Source organism: Pterocles gutturalis, unplaced genomic scaffold, assembly GCF_000699245.1.
Source record: "Pterocles gutturalis isolate BGI_N339 unplaced genomic scaffold, ASM69924v1 scaffold8411, whole genome shotgun sequence".
Taxonomy (NCBI): Eukaryota; Metazoa; Chordata; class Aves; order Pterocliformes; family Pteroclidae; genus Pterocles; species Pterocles gutturalis.
In genome coordinates this window covers 5,127-17,613 of record NW_010100278.1, presented here as the reverse complement: position 1 = coordinate 17,613, position 12,487 = coordinate 5,127, and the positions used below count along the sequence as shown (strand labels likewise).

At 39.3% G+C, this 12,487-nt stretch overlaps 1 protein-coding gene across 1 annotated transcript in view; it reads right to left on the bottom strand.

Moving 5' to 3' along the window:
• Positions 1 to 2,109: 2,109 nt before the first annotated feature.
• Positions 2,110 to 12,487, bottom strand: part of LOC104465925 (CTP synthase 2) — a gene marked incomplete at its 3' end in the record, with an annotated part of 12,851 nt that continues 2,473 nt past the window's right edge. Inside the window, exons 2-8 of the mRNA XM_010079172.1 lie at positions 12,253 to 12,423; positions 11,865 to 11,965; positions 9,910 to 10,026; positions 8,430 to 8,513; positions 6,408 to 6,488; positions 2,490 to 2,641; positions 2,110 to 2,242 (exon numbers count right to left, since the gene is read on the bottom strand). Of these exons, the coding sequence (XP_010077474.1) occupies positions 2,110 to 2,242; positions 2,490 to 2,641; positions 6,408 to 6,488; positions 8,430 to 8,513; positions 9,910 to 10,026; positions 11,865 to 11,965; positions 12,253 to 12,423 (839 nt within the window). The remainder of the gene's footprint in view (positions 2,243 to 2,489; positions 2,642 to 6,407; positions 6,489 to 8,429; positions 8,514 to 9,909; positions 10,027 to 11,864; positions 11,966 to 12,252; positions 12,424 to 12,487) is intronic.

Below are 12,487 nucleotides of genomic sequence, written 5' to 3'. Positions count from 1 at the left end.
GATAGAGCCAATGCCAGCTGGCTTCAAGATGGACCTGCTGCTGGCCAAGTACGAGCACCTCAGCAACAGTCGGAGTGCCTCTGTGACAACATATCTAAGAAGGGGGGAAAAAACTTGCTGTAGAACAGCAGCCAGGAAAGAGGAGTGAGAATATGTGAGAGAAACAACTCTGCAGACACCAAGGCCAGTGAAGAAGGAGGGGGAGAAGGTGCTCCAGGCGCTGGACCAGAGATGGCCCTACAGGCCGTGGTGAAGGCCACGGTGAAGTGAGGCAGCTGTGCCCCTGAAGCCACAGAGTGTAATGGTGGAACAGAGATACACCTGCAGCCCAGAGAGGACCCCACGCTGGAGCAGATGGATGCCCAAAGGAGGCTGTGACCCCATGAAGAGCTCACGCTGAGCAGGATCCTGGCAGGACCTGTGAACTTGTAGAGAGAGATAATACCACACGAGGAAAGCAAAAGAAAGAAGAATATAACAATAAGACAAGATATAGAGTACAATGGAAACACTGATACAATGAAAATCTCACCACCACGAGCTTCACAAAAGAGACCCCTCTCCCGGCTAGCTTCCCCTTATATCCCGGGCATGACGTCAGCATGGTATTGAATATCCGGCTATGCCCAACTCCCAGCTTCTGCGAAGAATTAACCCTATCCCAGCTGGACCCAGGACAATGGACTGACCACAATCCCCATTCCCCATCCCCCTGCACTGCTGGGGGAAGGAGGTAGAGAAAATGGGAGTAAAGTTGAGCCTGGGAAGAAGAAGGGGTGGGGGGAAGGTGTTTTTAAGATCTGGGTTTTTTTACTCATTACCCTACTCTGATTTGATTTGCAATAAATTAATTTCCTCAAGTCTGTTTTGCCCATGATGATAACTGGTGAGTGATCCCACCCTTCCTCATCTTGACCTATGAGCCTTTCACTATATCTTCTCTCCTCTGTCCAGCTGAGGAAGAGGAGTGATAGAACAGCTTTGGTGGGCACCTGGCATCCAGCCAGGGTCGACCCCCACACACTGTGAACAGGACTCCCATATATTCATTACTCCGTGCTTCATTAAAGAAGTACATTGCACCCCTGGTTGTTCAAGGCTCCCATTGCTTCTTTCTAGGGTGGATGGCCAGAGGCAACAAAATAGTGGCTGTCTTTTGGCTTGCTGCTTTTATCAACCCATTAAGCGATCCTGGATATTCATGACCTTCCTCATCCAAAAGTGGATAGTTCCAGGGAGAAACTTTCTAGAGTGGAGTGGAAATAGCCATCTTTCCTTGCACAAGCATTATCTAAGCAACCCATGCATAGCTTTTGACACTTAAATTTTCACTCTAGTATCTTTTTTTTTTATATCACAAAAAAGGGAAAGATCAACAAAGGACACAGGTTTCAGCAATTTTCAGCAGTTACCAAAGTGCATAAACACACGAACTCGCTTTGATTAGAGACAGGCAGAGACCAAAGCCTACTGAGTGCAGTACAGCCTGCAACTGCCCACTTTGATCAATTTATCGTATATCATTTAACGAATCACTCTAAAGTAGCACGTCATTGCTGATACTTTGGGACCATTTATTACTCTTTTGCTACTGCAAGCTGCTAAAATGTCCTCTGTACCCATTCAGCGATAATAACACACACTTCCACACTGTTTCTCTGTCCCAGACTTGCCATCCCTAGCAACAAAACTCAGCAATGGAAACTGATAGCAACAGCTTCTGGCACTGGATTTTAAAAATAAACTAAACTGCTTTCCAATTTACCTATTTTCTCCTGTCTTTAGGCTAATTGTATTAACATGATAAGAAGTCTCATGAGAACAAATTAAACCTACCTTTGATAGTAAATATAAATTTGCAGGTAAAACCTGCTTTTTCATCAGATCCAGTTTTGGGTAATTGCAGCGTTACTTTCAGAGAAGTTTAGTTCCAAATAAAATAATTAAATCTGTAAACACACTTTTAAAAAAATGAGATGCTTGGCCAGTCTCTATTTATCTGCATGATTCATTTCCTCATTTCCATACGAATTAAAATTGCCTCACATGATGGAAGTAGTAGAGTATATTCAAAATATTCCTGAAAGCAAAATCCAGAAATATCCTCACCATTAAATCCAGTTTGTGATTAATTGCCAGCGCAGAGTGTTCCAGAGCCTTGAAGACAGATGCATAGCAATCACTTAGTTTTGTGTACTTGCCAACGAGAGCTATGGAACACACCTTCAGCAACCTTTCGTATCTGACAAAAACAAGTTTTTTGGTTATTTCACCAATTTTAATAAATTAAACATTCTAATAGTGTTTGTTGCTTCCTTAAATTCACAAAACATCTTCTAGAATCTCAAAACCAACAATGCCTTTTAACCCAGACCATTCACAGGTGTTAATCAGCAGCACGCCACTGAGCCCAGCCCAGTTCAGTGATTTCACAGCAGCTAAAAACCTAACTTGAATTAAATCACTTCTAGAAATAGGAATTAGAATACCTGTCAGCCATTTTCTTCCATTTCATCAGAAGATCACTTGGCTGGTCATCAATAGGTAAATTTAACCTCTGCTTAAAATACTTAGTGATGCCTTGCTCCTCCAACAAGATTGGTACTCGATAAGTGGAAGAAACATCATGGATAAATATCACCTAACAAAAAAAAGCATAACATAAAAGGCTTACCTAAATATTTTTCATAGGAAACATATATTCTATTTTTTGAATACTACATGCATTTTGCATTCTAAATGCATCCTAATTTTAAAATATTTTAAAATATTTTTCTTTTTGAATGAGCAGGGCAGCACAGCCAATATTTAAGGTGCTACTAAACCTACAAAGAAAAAGTTACCTAAAAGGCAGAAACGTGTTTCACTTCTTCCTCACACCATCACACAAAAATAGCTTGTCAAGCCTATCACCACATCAGTTTTAATACAAACATCTGGCCCCACAAGCAGTCACACTTATTAATATTTCTTTCTCCCACCTTCACAAACTTGTAGAATATTAAATGGGAAAGAAAGAACACAAATGGAATCTAACAACACAGACCCAATCTCCTAAAATAATTTTGTTAGTGAATTAGGTTATGTAATTTACTAATGAGTATAGTCCATTCAAGGAACATTTAGTTAAGAACACATTTATACACCACATCCAAGCTGCTGGCAGTTAAGTTCATTGCACTTGGCTTACATGAGACCACAGAGTTCAGAATCCTAAGCACAAGCGTTCTCTTCCCTGATACACATGAGAAGTAAAGAATACTCAGTTATCCTTGAGTTACTTCTGTTCATCACATAAGTATGTACACATACATGCTGCCCCATGCCCCTCTACGTGCCCATTCAAAAGCAGCAAGTAATCACAGCCCTCCTGCACTGCTCTAGGTTACAGCCATGCAAACTATGGAGACTCTTATAATCCTGAAACAAGCTGACGACACTGCTTTTGTTTTGGTGACACAAACATTGAAGTGAGAAGGGAAGACTTACTTGATAAAAGCAAAATAAAATTTTAAAAAATACACTTAGAGAAAGTCTGTGGACAAAATAGCATGTAGTCTTCATGGATTAGTTATGACAGTCCTGGAAACCACTTACAGGCACACAAAAGACAAGAAAATCATCGGGGTAGTAAACACGCTTTCACCAAGGGGAGGTCATACTTGACCAATATGACAAACTTCTATGATGAACTGACTAGTCTGTCAGATGAGAGAAGAGCAATGGATATTGTCTACCTGGACTTCAGGAAGGCTTTTAACACTGTCTCATGTAAGATCCTCATAGACAACCTGTTCATGTATGTGCAGGAAGAGCAGACAGTGAGGAAAACTGCCAGAATGGACAAGCCCAGAAGTGTGATGATTAGCACCACAAAGTCTAGTTGAAAGTCAGTAACTAGTGGAGTACCCCAAAGGTCAGTACTAGGTCCAGTCCTGTTTAACATCTTCATTAATAATCTGGATGATGGGGCAGAGCATACCATCAGCAAGTTTTCAGATGACATCAAAGCGGCAGGAGTGGCTGATATGCCAGGGGGTCATACTGTCATCCTGACAACAGGCAGGAGAAATGGGCTGACAGGAACCTCATTAAGTTCAACAAGAGGAAGTGCAAAGTCCTGCGCCTGGGGAGGAACAACCCCAGGAACCAGTACATGCTGGGGGTCAGCCAGCTGGAAAGCAGCTTGGCAGAAAAGGAGCTGGGTGTCCTGGTGGACGCCAAGTTGAACACAAGCCAACATACGGTATCCTGGACTGCATTAGGAGCAGCATTCCCAGCAGGTTGAGGCAGGTGATCCTTCCCCTCTACGAAGCACTGGTGAGGCCACACCTGGAGTACTGGGTCCAGTTCTGGGCTCCCCAGTACAGGAGAGACATAGACTGGAAAGAGTCCAAGGCCCACGAAGGGCCATGCAGGTGATTAAGGGACTGGAGCATCTCTCATAAGAGGAAAGGCTGGAAAACAAAAGGCCTGGGAGTCAGGGTAGAAAATCTCATCAGTGTATAGAAATACCTGAGAGAAGGGTGCAAAGAAGACAGTGCCAGGCTCTCTTCAGTGCTGCCCAGTGACAGGACAAGAGGCAATGAGCACAAAATGAAACACAGGAGGTTCCCTCTGAACATCAGGAAACACTTTTTCACTGCAAGGGTGACCGAGCCCTGGCACAGGTTGCCCAGAGAGGCCGTGGAGTCTCCATCCTTGGAGATACTAAAAAGTTGCTTGAATAATGGTCCTGGGCAACTGGCCCTAGGTGGCCATGCTTGAGCACAGGGGTTGGACCAGATGACCTCCCTTCCAACATATTCTGATTCTATGACAGCATATAAATGGGAAAGGTGGACTGAAAAGATTGATCCCCTTTAGATCATAAACCATCGTTCTAGACACAAAATAAACTGCAGTTTCTTCTCTACTGGCATTGCACACAGCTTCGGGAACAAGACTGATGATGTATCTAATCCTTTAGTTCACAAGAAACCAAGATTGTTCTAGGGAATATATAGACATGTTGCCAGTGTCTTCCGAAATCCAGAAGTGGTTCATTAATTCTAAGGCACACAGAGGAGTAAAGAATGGCTTTGCAGAATTCTGATTAATAGTTATGAAAAGAAAAAAAGTGAGGCTGCAACACAGTATGGCACCTAGCAGCATCCCAGTTCAGTCCGCTCAGTCCAGCCATCAGGGACACACCCATACTACACAATGCAGTGCTGTGGATAGACATGTGAGCTAGCCAGAACAGCAAAAAAAGACTGCAGCACTCTGCCCAGGGTCATATAATCAGTTTTTCATGAAAGCTGTGACTGGTACTACTATTGAGCAGAACTTTGGAAAAAAAAACAGTGCCATGAAGACAGCTCCCTCCTGCCAGGGAGCTCTTAGGGAAGTTCAGTTACTCATGGGACTCTTGGTCCAGCTAGACTGGCATAACAACTGCAGTTGGAATCCAAGTACGTACATGCTTACACGTGGCCTGATGCTGCCAGAAAGGCACACACCATTTTTGTTTGATTGAACTTCCAGTTGTCTGTCTCTGGCTGGGGAGGAACCACAAAGCCATTTCTGAAGGATTTTCCAGAAGCTAGCTCAAGGGTGTTGTCTTCCACAGTTAAAGATGGAAGCAAGATGGGGGCAAGCAATGGCCACACTGCCCTCTATATCCTCATGTGGAATCCTACTATAAAAAGCTTTTTCTTACACACCCACAGAGGTAAACACTGATACACTTGACACATACAGCATAAGTGTTGGCATCTCTTACCCCTTTAATATCATCCATTACATTGAAGAGTAAAATGCTCTCACTTGCAAGAATATTAAAGAGCATCTGATTTATCAAAATTAATATTAGTAGTTTCTATGAGTAGTTGCTATACAAAGGCAAAAATCACACGTGAACTATAGAAGGATATATAACTACACAACAGATGTTCTAAGCATTTTAAAGGGCATGAATAGCCTATTATATATTATCACGTGGCTGTGATGACCTACGGACACAAGCAAAACCCCTAGCTTTAACCATACTTTGTTCATCTATTATATAACCACCTAAGATGATTTATGGATAATAACGAACCATAGCTTGAAACTGAACAGTTTTCACAACTATATACAGCAATTAACTATGCACTCAAAATCTATTGCTTGTATTAACTTTTAACATGACATGCATTTAAATTGTTAATAACCCTTTGATTGTTAATAACCCTTTGACATAAAATTTAACATGCAAACCCCCAATATTTTTAAAGTGTTATAGTGCATATGACAGCCAGATAAAAATTGTAATATCAATTACATATTCATGAAACAGCCTGAAGTTGAAAACAGAAATGCACAGGAATATTTGTATGCTTTCCTACATGTTTAAATAATGACAAATAAAATATTAAAGTACTGACCTGCTCAGGCTCCACATGGCAAAACATGGAAATCTTTTCCTTCACTGCCATTTCTATAGGTTTTGCACTTCTGCAGACAATCTGTCATAACAGAAGGAAAAATCTTAAATATTTACTAGGCAAACCAATATAAGATTTTCAACACTGTTCATGGAGAAATTAATCTCCTTTGGAAACATAGCACAAACAAATGTGCCTTTTTCCCCCCTCTTTTGGAGACCTACAATATATCATAGCTCACAAGTATCTGCTAACAAGGCAGAAATAAATTAGTCACTTGTCCATACTGACCCATTTTATTAATCTTTCTTTGGCATTTTCTGTAATACTGCTTCTTCGTGTTCTCCTTTCTTGTAGCTACCATTGCAATACTCCTCATCTCAAGTCCAGCAGCTTTGTAAGTATTAATACGATGAAGCAAAAGAAATACTGTGATCTCATCAGCTACATTCAGAGCAATAATACTTAGCTTATATGCATGTTTTCTACTATTTCAGTACTTCAGCCCCTTTTTGTAATTCTTAATTTGCACATCATGATAAAAAGAAGGAGGTTGAAGATGAGAAAACTATTTCATAATTTTGTGGGGTTTTTCCTGGTGCAATTATTCTGCTATTATTTTGCTGATATATGTAAAACTTGGGATTTTTAGAAAATGTTCATAATTCTTACCAATAAAGAAAATAAGTATGTGTTTTTGTGTTTGTCAGAAGGGGTTCTTTTGCATTACGTAACTTCGGGCAACGAGCTCAAAATGCAGAACTACTCTACTACCTTAAGTTACTTTGAATCCTGAAAGCATAACAGAAGGTAGGATGATCCTGTTAAAAGATTAATTAATTATTTTCCCCATCTTTCCAGCAAATGCAACTACTTAACGCATTAAGCTCGTTTTTGTTCAGAAACGTGCAGCTGATCTTTGACCACCTTGACAGAATGCAGCTTAGCTATACTGATACTGATGAAGTCTAATTAACTTCCCCTATCCTTGTAAGAAATTCTAGAAACAGGAAAACAATGCCAAGTATAAGGGAACATTAGTGCACATTCTAGTAATCAAAAAATAACTATGAAACAATTTGTACATTCTATTCAATTAAGCACAACTTATACTTAAAAATTGGGTACTGTTTGAAGACATAATTCATAAACCTTGATAGTATGAGCACATGATTAAATCCACTTTGAAAACTATCATCCATCTTGCTGAGACAAATGAAGCCTTTCAGTTCTTAAAAGGGTCTTATAAGAAAGATGGGGACAGAGTTTTTAGTAGGGCCTGTTGCAATAGGACAAGGGATAATGGTTTTAAACTAAAAGAGGGTAGATTCAGACAAGACACAAGGAAGAAAAATTTTAAGACAAGGATGGTGAAACACTGGCACAGGTTGTCCAGAGAGGTGGTAGATGCCCCATCCTCAGAAACATTCAAGGTCAGGTTGGACGGGGCTCTGAGCAACCTGATCTAGCTGAAGATGTCCCTGCCCACTGCAGGGGGGTGGACTACATCACCTCTAAAGGTCTTTTCCAACCCAAACTATTCTGTGAAAGAAATTGATGAACATTACTTTGAAGATTCACCCACACATTTTATATTTCCAAACAGGATTATTTTTTAAAGGCTGCACTTCAAAGGTAAGATTGCTGTTTCTTAATTATGCATAAAAACAAATTTTGGAGAGAATGTTAGAAGCCTAAAGCATTCTAGGTCTTCCCACAAAGTGAACTGAGACTTTAGATTATTTTTAGCAGTGCAGAATGATTTTTCTGCAAAGATCCCTTTAGAAGAACATAGCTACAGTCCCAAGATATTACAAGGAGCTAGTTGAATTAAGTTAATTTAGAGCGGATTTGAGTAATTTGATTTCCTGTGGCTTTAGTGAAGCAGTGCACCACATATGCTGCATTTCTTCTAAAACTCATCTCTCATGGGATACTAAGGCTTAGTCTTTGAACACAGGTTATGCAAGGACACTTCTAGATGACCTATAAATAAAAAAAAAAGTGTATTTATTGACTCACCAAATCTGGAGACAAGCCTAGACCCCTCAGTGCTCGAACACTGTTCTGTGTTGGTTTTGTCTTCTGTTCACCAGTGGCATTAGGCTGGAAAGACATTATTTTGAAAGCTCAAATAGCATCTATTATCTGCTAACAGAGCAGTTACAGGTTCAAAGAGAAAAGTAATAATACTTGCAGGAAGTAAATGTATCCAAACTGAGCCACAATATGCCAGAAATGGCACCACTGTTATTACTTATATAAGAAATTCTGTGAAGAAACCACATGGCCCTAATTCAAGTCAGGTTTATTTTGTTTTTTTGAGTTGGTTTTTTTTTGGTTTTTTTTGTTTTTTTCTGTCAGAGAAAGAGTTTCAATATAACTGACTCAGATAGAAGAAAAAGAGTATTCCAAAAGTTGGATTTCACTAATAAATGGAGAGTGTCCAACATAGCACATACCCTCCAGTGACTGGAAATAATCAGATGTAGAAAATAATTCTGTTCTCAAATACACAGAATCAATCCTACCAATTGCTGATCAATCCTCTAATCCATAGCTGCCATGGTTAACAATTCTCTTTTTATCCATACAAGGTGCAATCATATCATCACTACCGACCTTTGCTTACCAAAATCTCAGTTACCTCTTAAAAGAACAAGAAAACCTAATTGTGAAGTAAAATTTAGAGTTCAAATGAAAAAATGCTTTTAGTCCTGGACAAAAAGTGGTAGTGGTCTTGACTGGAAGATCACTGTACATCAAGGAGTTAGTGATGGCCATTAGAGTTCAGCTCAGGCGGCCCAGGTCTGTGTTGTGCTGCACAAATCCCTTGGACACAGGACAATCTCCACCAGCTCCTTGTCACAGGGGAACCCACAGGCAGCTCCCACTCAGCACCCGTGATTAGGCCACCCGCGTGGCCTTGCCTTTATCTAGGGATGCAGCAAGAAGTTCTCCTGAGAACATCCTTTCAGGTTTGACAGTAAAAATAGCACAGTTGTTTCCTTGTAAGAAAATTATCTATTAGCTCAAATGACTGCAAGGGGAGAATCTCTTCTATGGATGTGGTCTGCCCAGCACACTGCACGGTGGGGCCTTTCAGTGCTACACCACATCGCCCGAAAGGAAGTAGGATAACTTATACCATTCTCTCCTTACAGTGCTAGCTCTAACAAATAGGATTTAAATGATACCTTAGAAAGTCTGAGGGCCTTTCTTACCGGGTTCATAATGCACCAGCACCTTCCAATGCAAAGCACAACTATATTTAGCCTTCTAGATAGATTAGTGTTGCTAAGGGGTTTTTTTGGTAACTTATAACATTAAAACAGATTCTCACATGAATAAAGTAATTATCAAGGCCTTTATGTACCCCAGTGTGGCTGGGTTTCAAACTCTGTCTCTAAAACATTCCAGCATGAAAGGGTTAATGGGAGAACTAAACAAATATAAATCTCAATACAGAGTAAAATCTATTTTATTTCTTTTAATAACTTACCTGTGGTACTAGACTAACGTGAATATTACAGAAGTTTTCTCTTTTTGCTTTGAACTGAAACTGTCTAAATGCTTCAACAAATGGCATTCCTTCAATGTCTCCAATGGTTCCACCCAGCTGAAAAAGAAAGTTTGGGTCTGTCAAACTTCTTTTTTGCCAAAAGCAAAAACTGGAAGAAAAAAGCAGTTTAGTTCTTACATACTCAAGATGTTTTCTGAAATTCTTATGTTAACAAACCTGACAATCGAAATTTGCAGGCATACTCTGCAAAGAACCCTCATCTCTTCTGCACGGGTTTTTTTCTGTGGAAAATAAAACAATTTTCCAGCTTTGTTATATCCACTTTCCACCAAACACATAAGCTTCCCATGGGAAGACGTGTGGTGCTACTGAATAATGCAGGCTTTCACACTGCCTTCAAAGTGGTGAACAAGTAATCAACAGTTAAGCTGATGTGAAGGCTTTTGTACAGAAAAGCTTTATTTCCTGTCCATCACATTAATGAGCAGTTTTGACCAACAAGATACAGACATTTAGCAATATTATCATAGCTTTCCAACATCAATAAATGCCATATGGACAACATGAAATAATATTTCACATTATAAAAGTCTTTAAATATTTATTCCAAGACCAAGTCCATTTATAAAGACAGAAATGATATGTCTTTCAAAGACATAAAGAGCTGTAGTAGACTGAGCACTCAACAGAGCAGTGTTTAGCATGTAACTCTTATGAAGCCGTTGTATTATAGAATGATCTTTCTGTGCCACCAAGTGGTTTTTGACAGAATTGCATATTTGTGTTCACCCAGTACCAGAAAACTTCCGCCAACTACATTTATATGTGACACACATATTCAGTCTAACTCCTTCAGGATTTTGCCATGGAAAAAAATTACAATTATCACTGAAGTTCTGAAGAAAAGTATTTTTATCAGGCTGGAGCTATTAGAAAAAAAAACAAAACAACACCTTACATGGAGGAAACAGAAAATTGAGCTTGAAGTTAAAGGACTGACAAGCCCATCATTCATTCATGTTCTTGTGCAACTTCTGTATTTACTGTTTTTACATCTATTTTAAATGAAATGTCTGACTCTCACCGTGCACATCACAAAAAAAGATCTATAGTTATACCATTAAGTATATTTTAATCAAGGCAGATTATTCTGCATAAGAAACACTGAGCAATTCTGTGGCTTGGGTCTCAAAGTTTATCACACTACTGATTACGGTGGTCACTTCTGGCATTAAATCTATGACAAACTCTTCTGTCAAATTCTCAGGTACAATCTTTTTCTGCATTTCCCACTGTAATAGTAATACTAGCAACTACTGACTGCCTTTCCTCCAGTTGTCTCAATGCCCTACTAAGAATAAGTAAAACTCGTTGTTTCCATTGTATCAGATCAGAAGGTTAACTGATTACCGAAGTTGCCTCAGATCTTAAAAATAACACCAGAAAGTGGGAAACTAAGCTACAAGTGTTTAAATAAATTCCTTTAGACATGACCACAAGCAAAAAGATGAATATATGAAGTCACATGGCAAGCTAGAATTTTATACGCTCTCCTACTGACCATAGGAGATTCCAGGTATTACACGAGTTTTCTCAGTACTATTAAGAGTATAAAGCTTCAGTCAAGTGTCTGTATCTTGGAACAGATACTTCACATTACAGTAACTGGCTGCTTTAATTTTATAAATTAATAAATTCTTAAGCACCTCAGTTTCAGCAGCATTCTAGAAGGGGTTTAGTCAAGTAAACAGAAGCAGCAGGGGTAACACCATGCCTATCATTTTCATAACAAACCAAAGAATACAAAACACATCTTTGCATTGCTGCTCTCTGTAAAACTTCAGTCTGACCTTTTTACAGTAAGTAGCAAAGAGAAAGCAAACTAGGTCTTTGTGTTCACTGTAGACATACATCCTAAAAGGTTTTATACTTGCCTCAATTACACAAATTTGTGGCTCTTTTCTGTCATCATCCACCGGAACTTTTGCCTGATTCATTACCCATTCCTGAACTGCATCAGTGATGTGTGGAACAACTACAAAACAAAACCAAATGCAGCAAGCATATCTTACTTCAGGCCTACATACCAGTTTTTGCATGCAAAAGGGGGAAAATAAGCAGAAAGTCAAAAAGGAAACTACTAGCTCCTTTTTCTGTTCCTCCTTTCTTTGAACCCAGAAGTACAGCATTACAGGAATATGCTCCTATCTCTTGGGAGAGAGAAAGGAATAAGATGATACAGCAAATAGCAGCTTGTTCTAACCGATCACTCTTTTGTGAAGACTGAATGGAATAGTATCCCACAGAATTAAAAAATATCACCTTGAACGGTTTTTCCCAGGTAATCACCATGTCTTTCTTTATTAATGACATGCTGATATATCTTTCCAGTGGTGATGTTGTTATCTTTATAGAGATTGATGTCCAAAAATCTTTCATAATTTCCCAAATCTAAGTCAACTTCTCCACCATCGTTCAATACAAAAACTTCACCTGAAAAAAGAAAGTGAAAACAGACAGAAAAGCAATAAAATAATCAGAACTTATTAAACATACA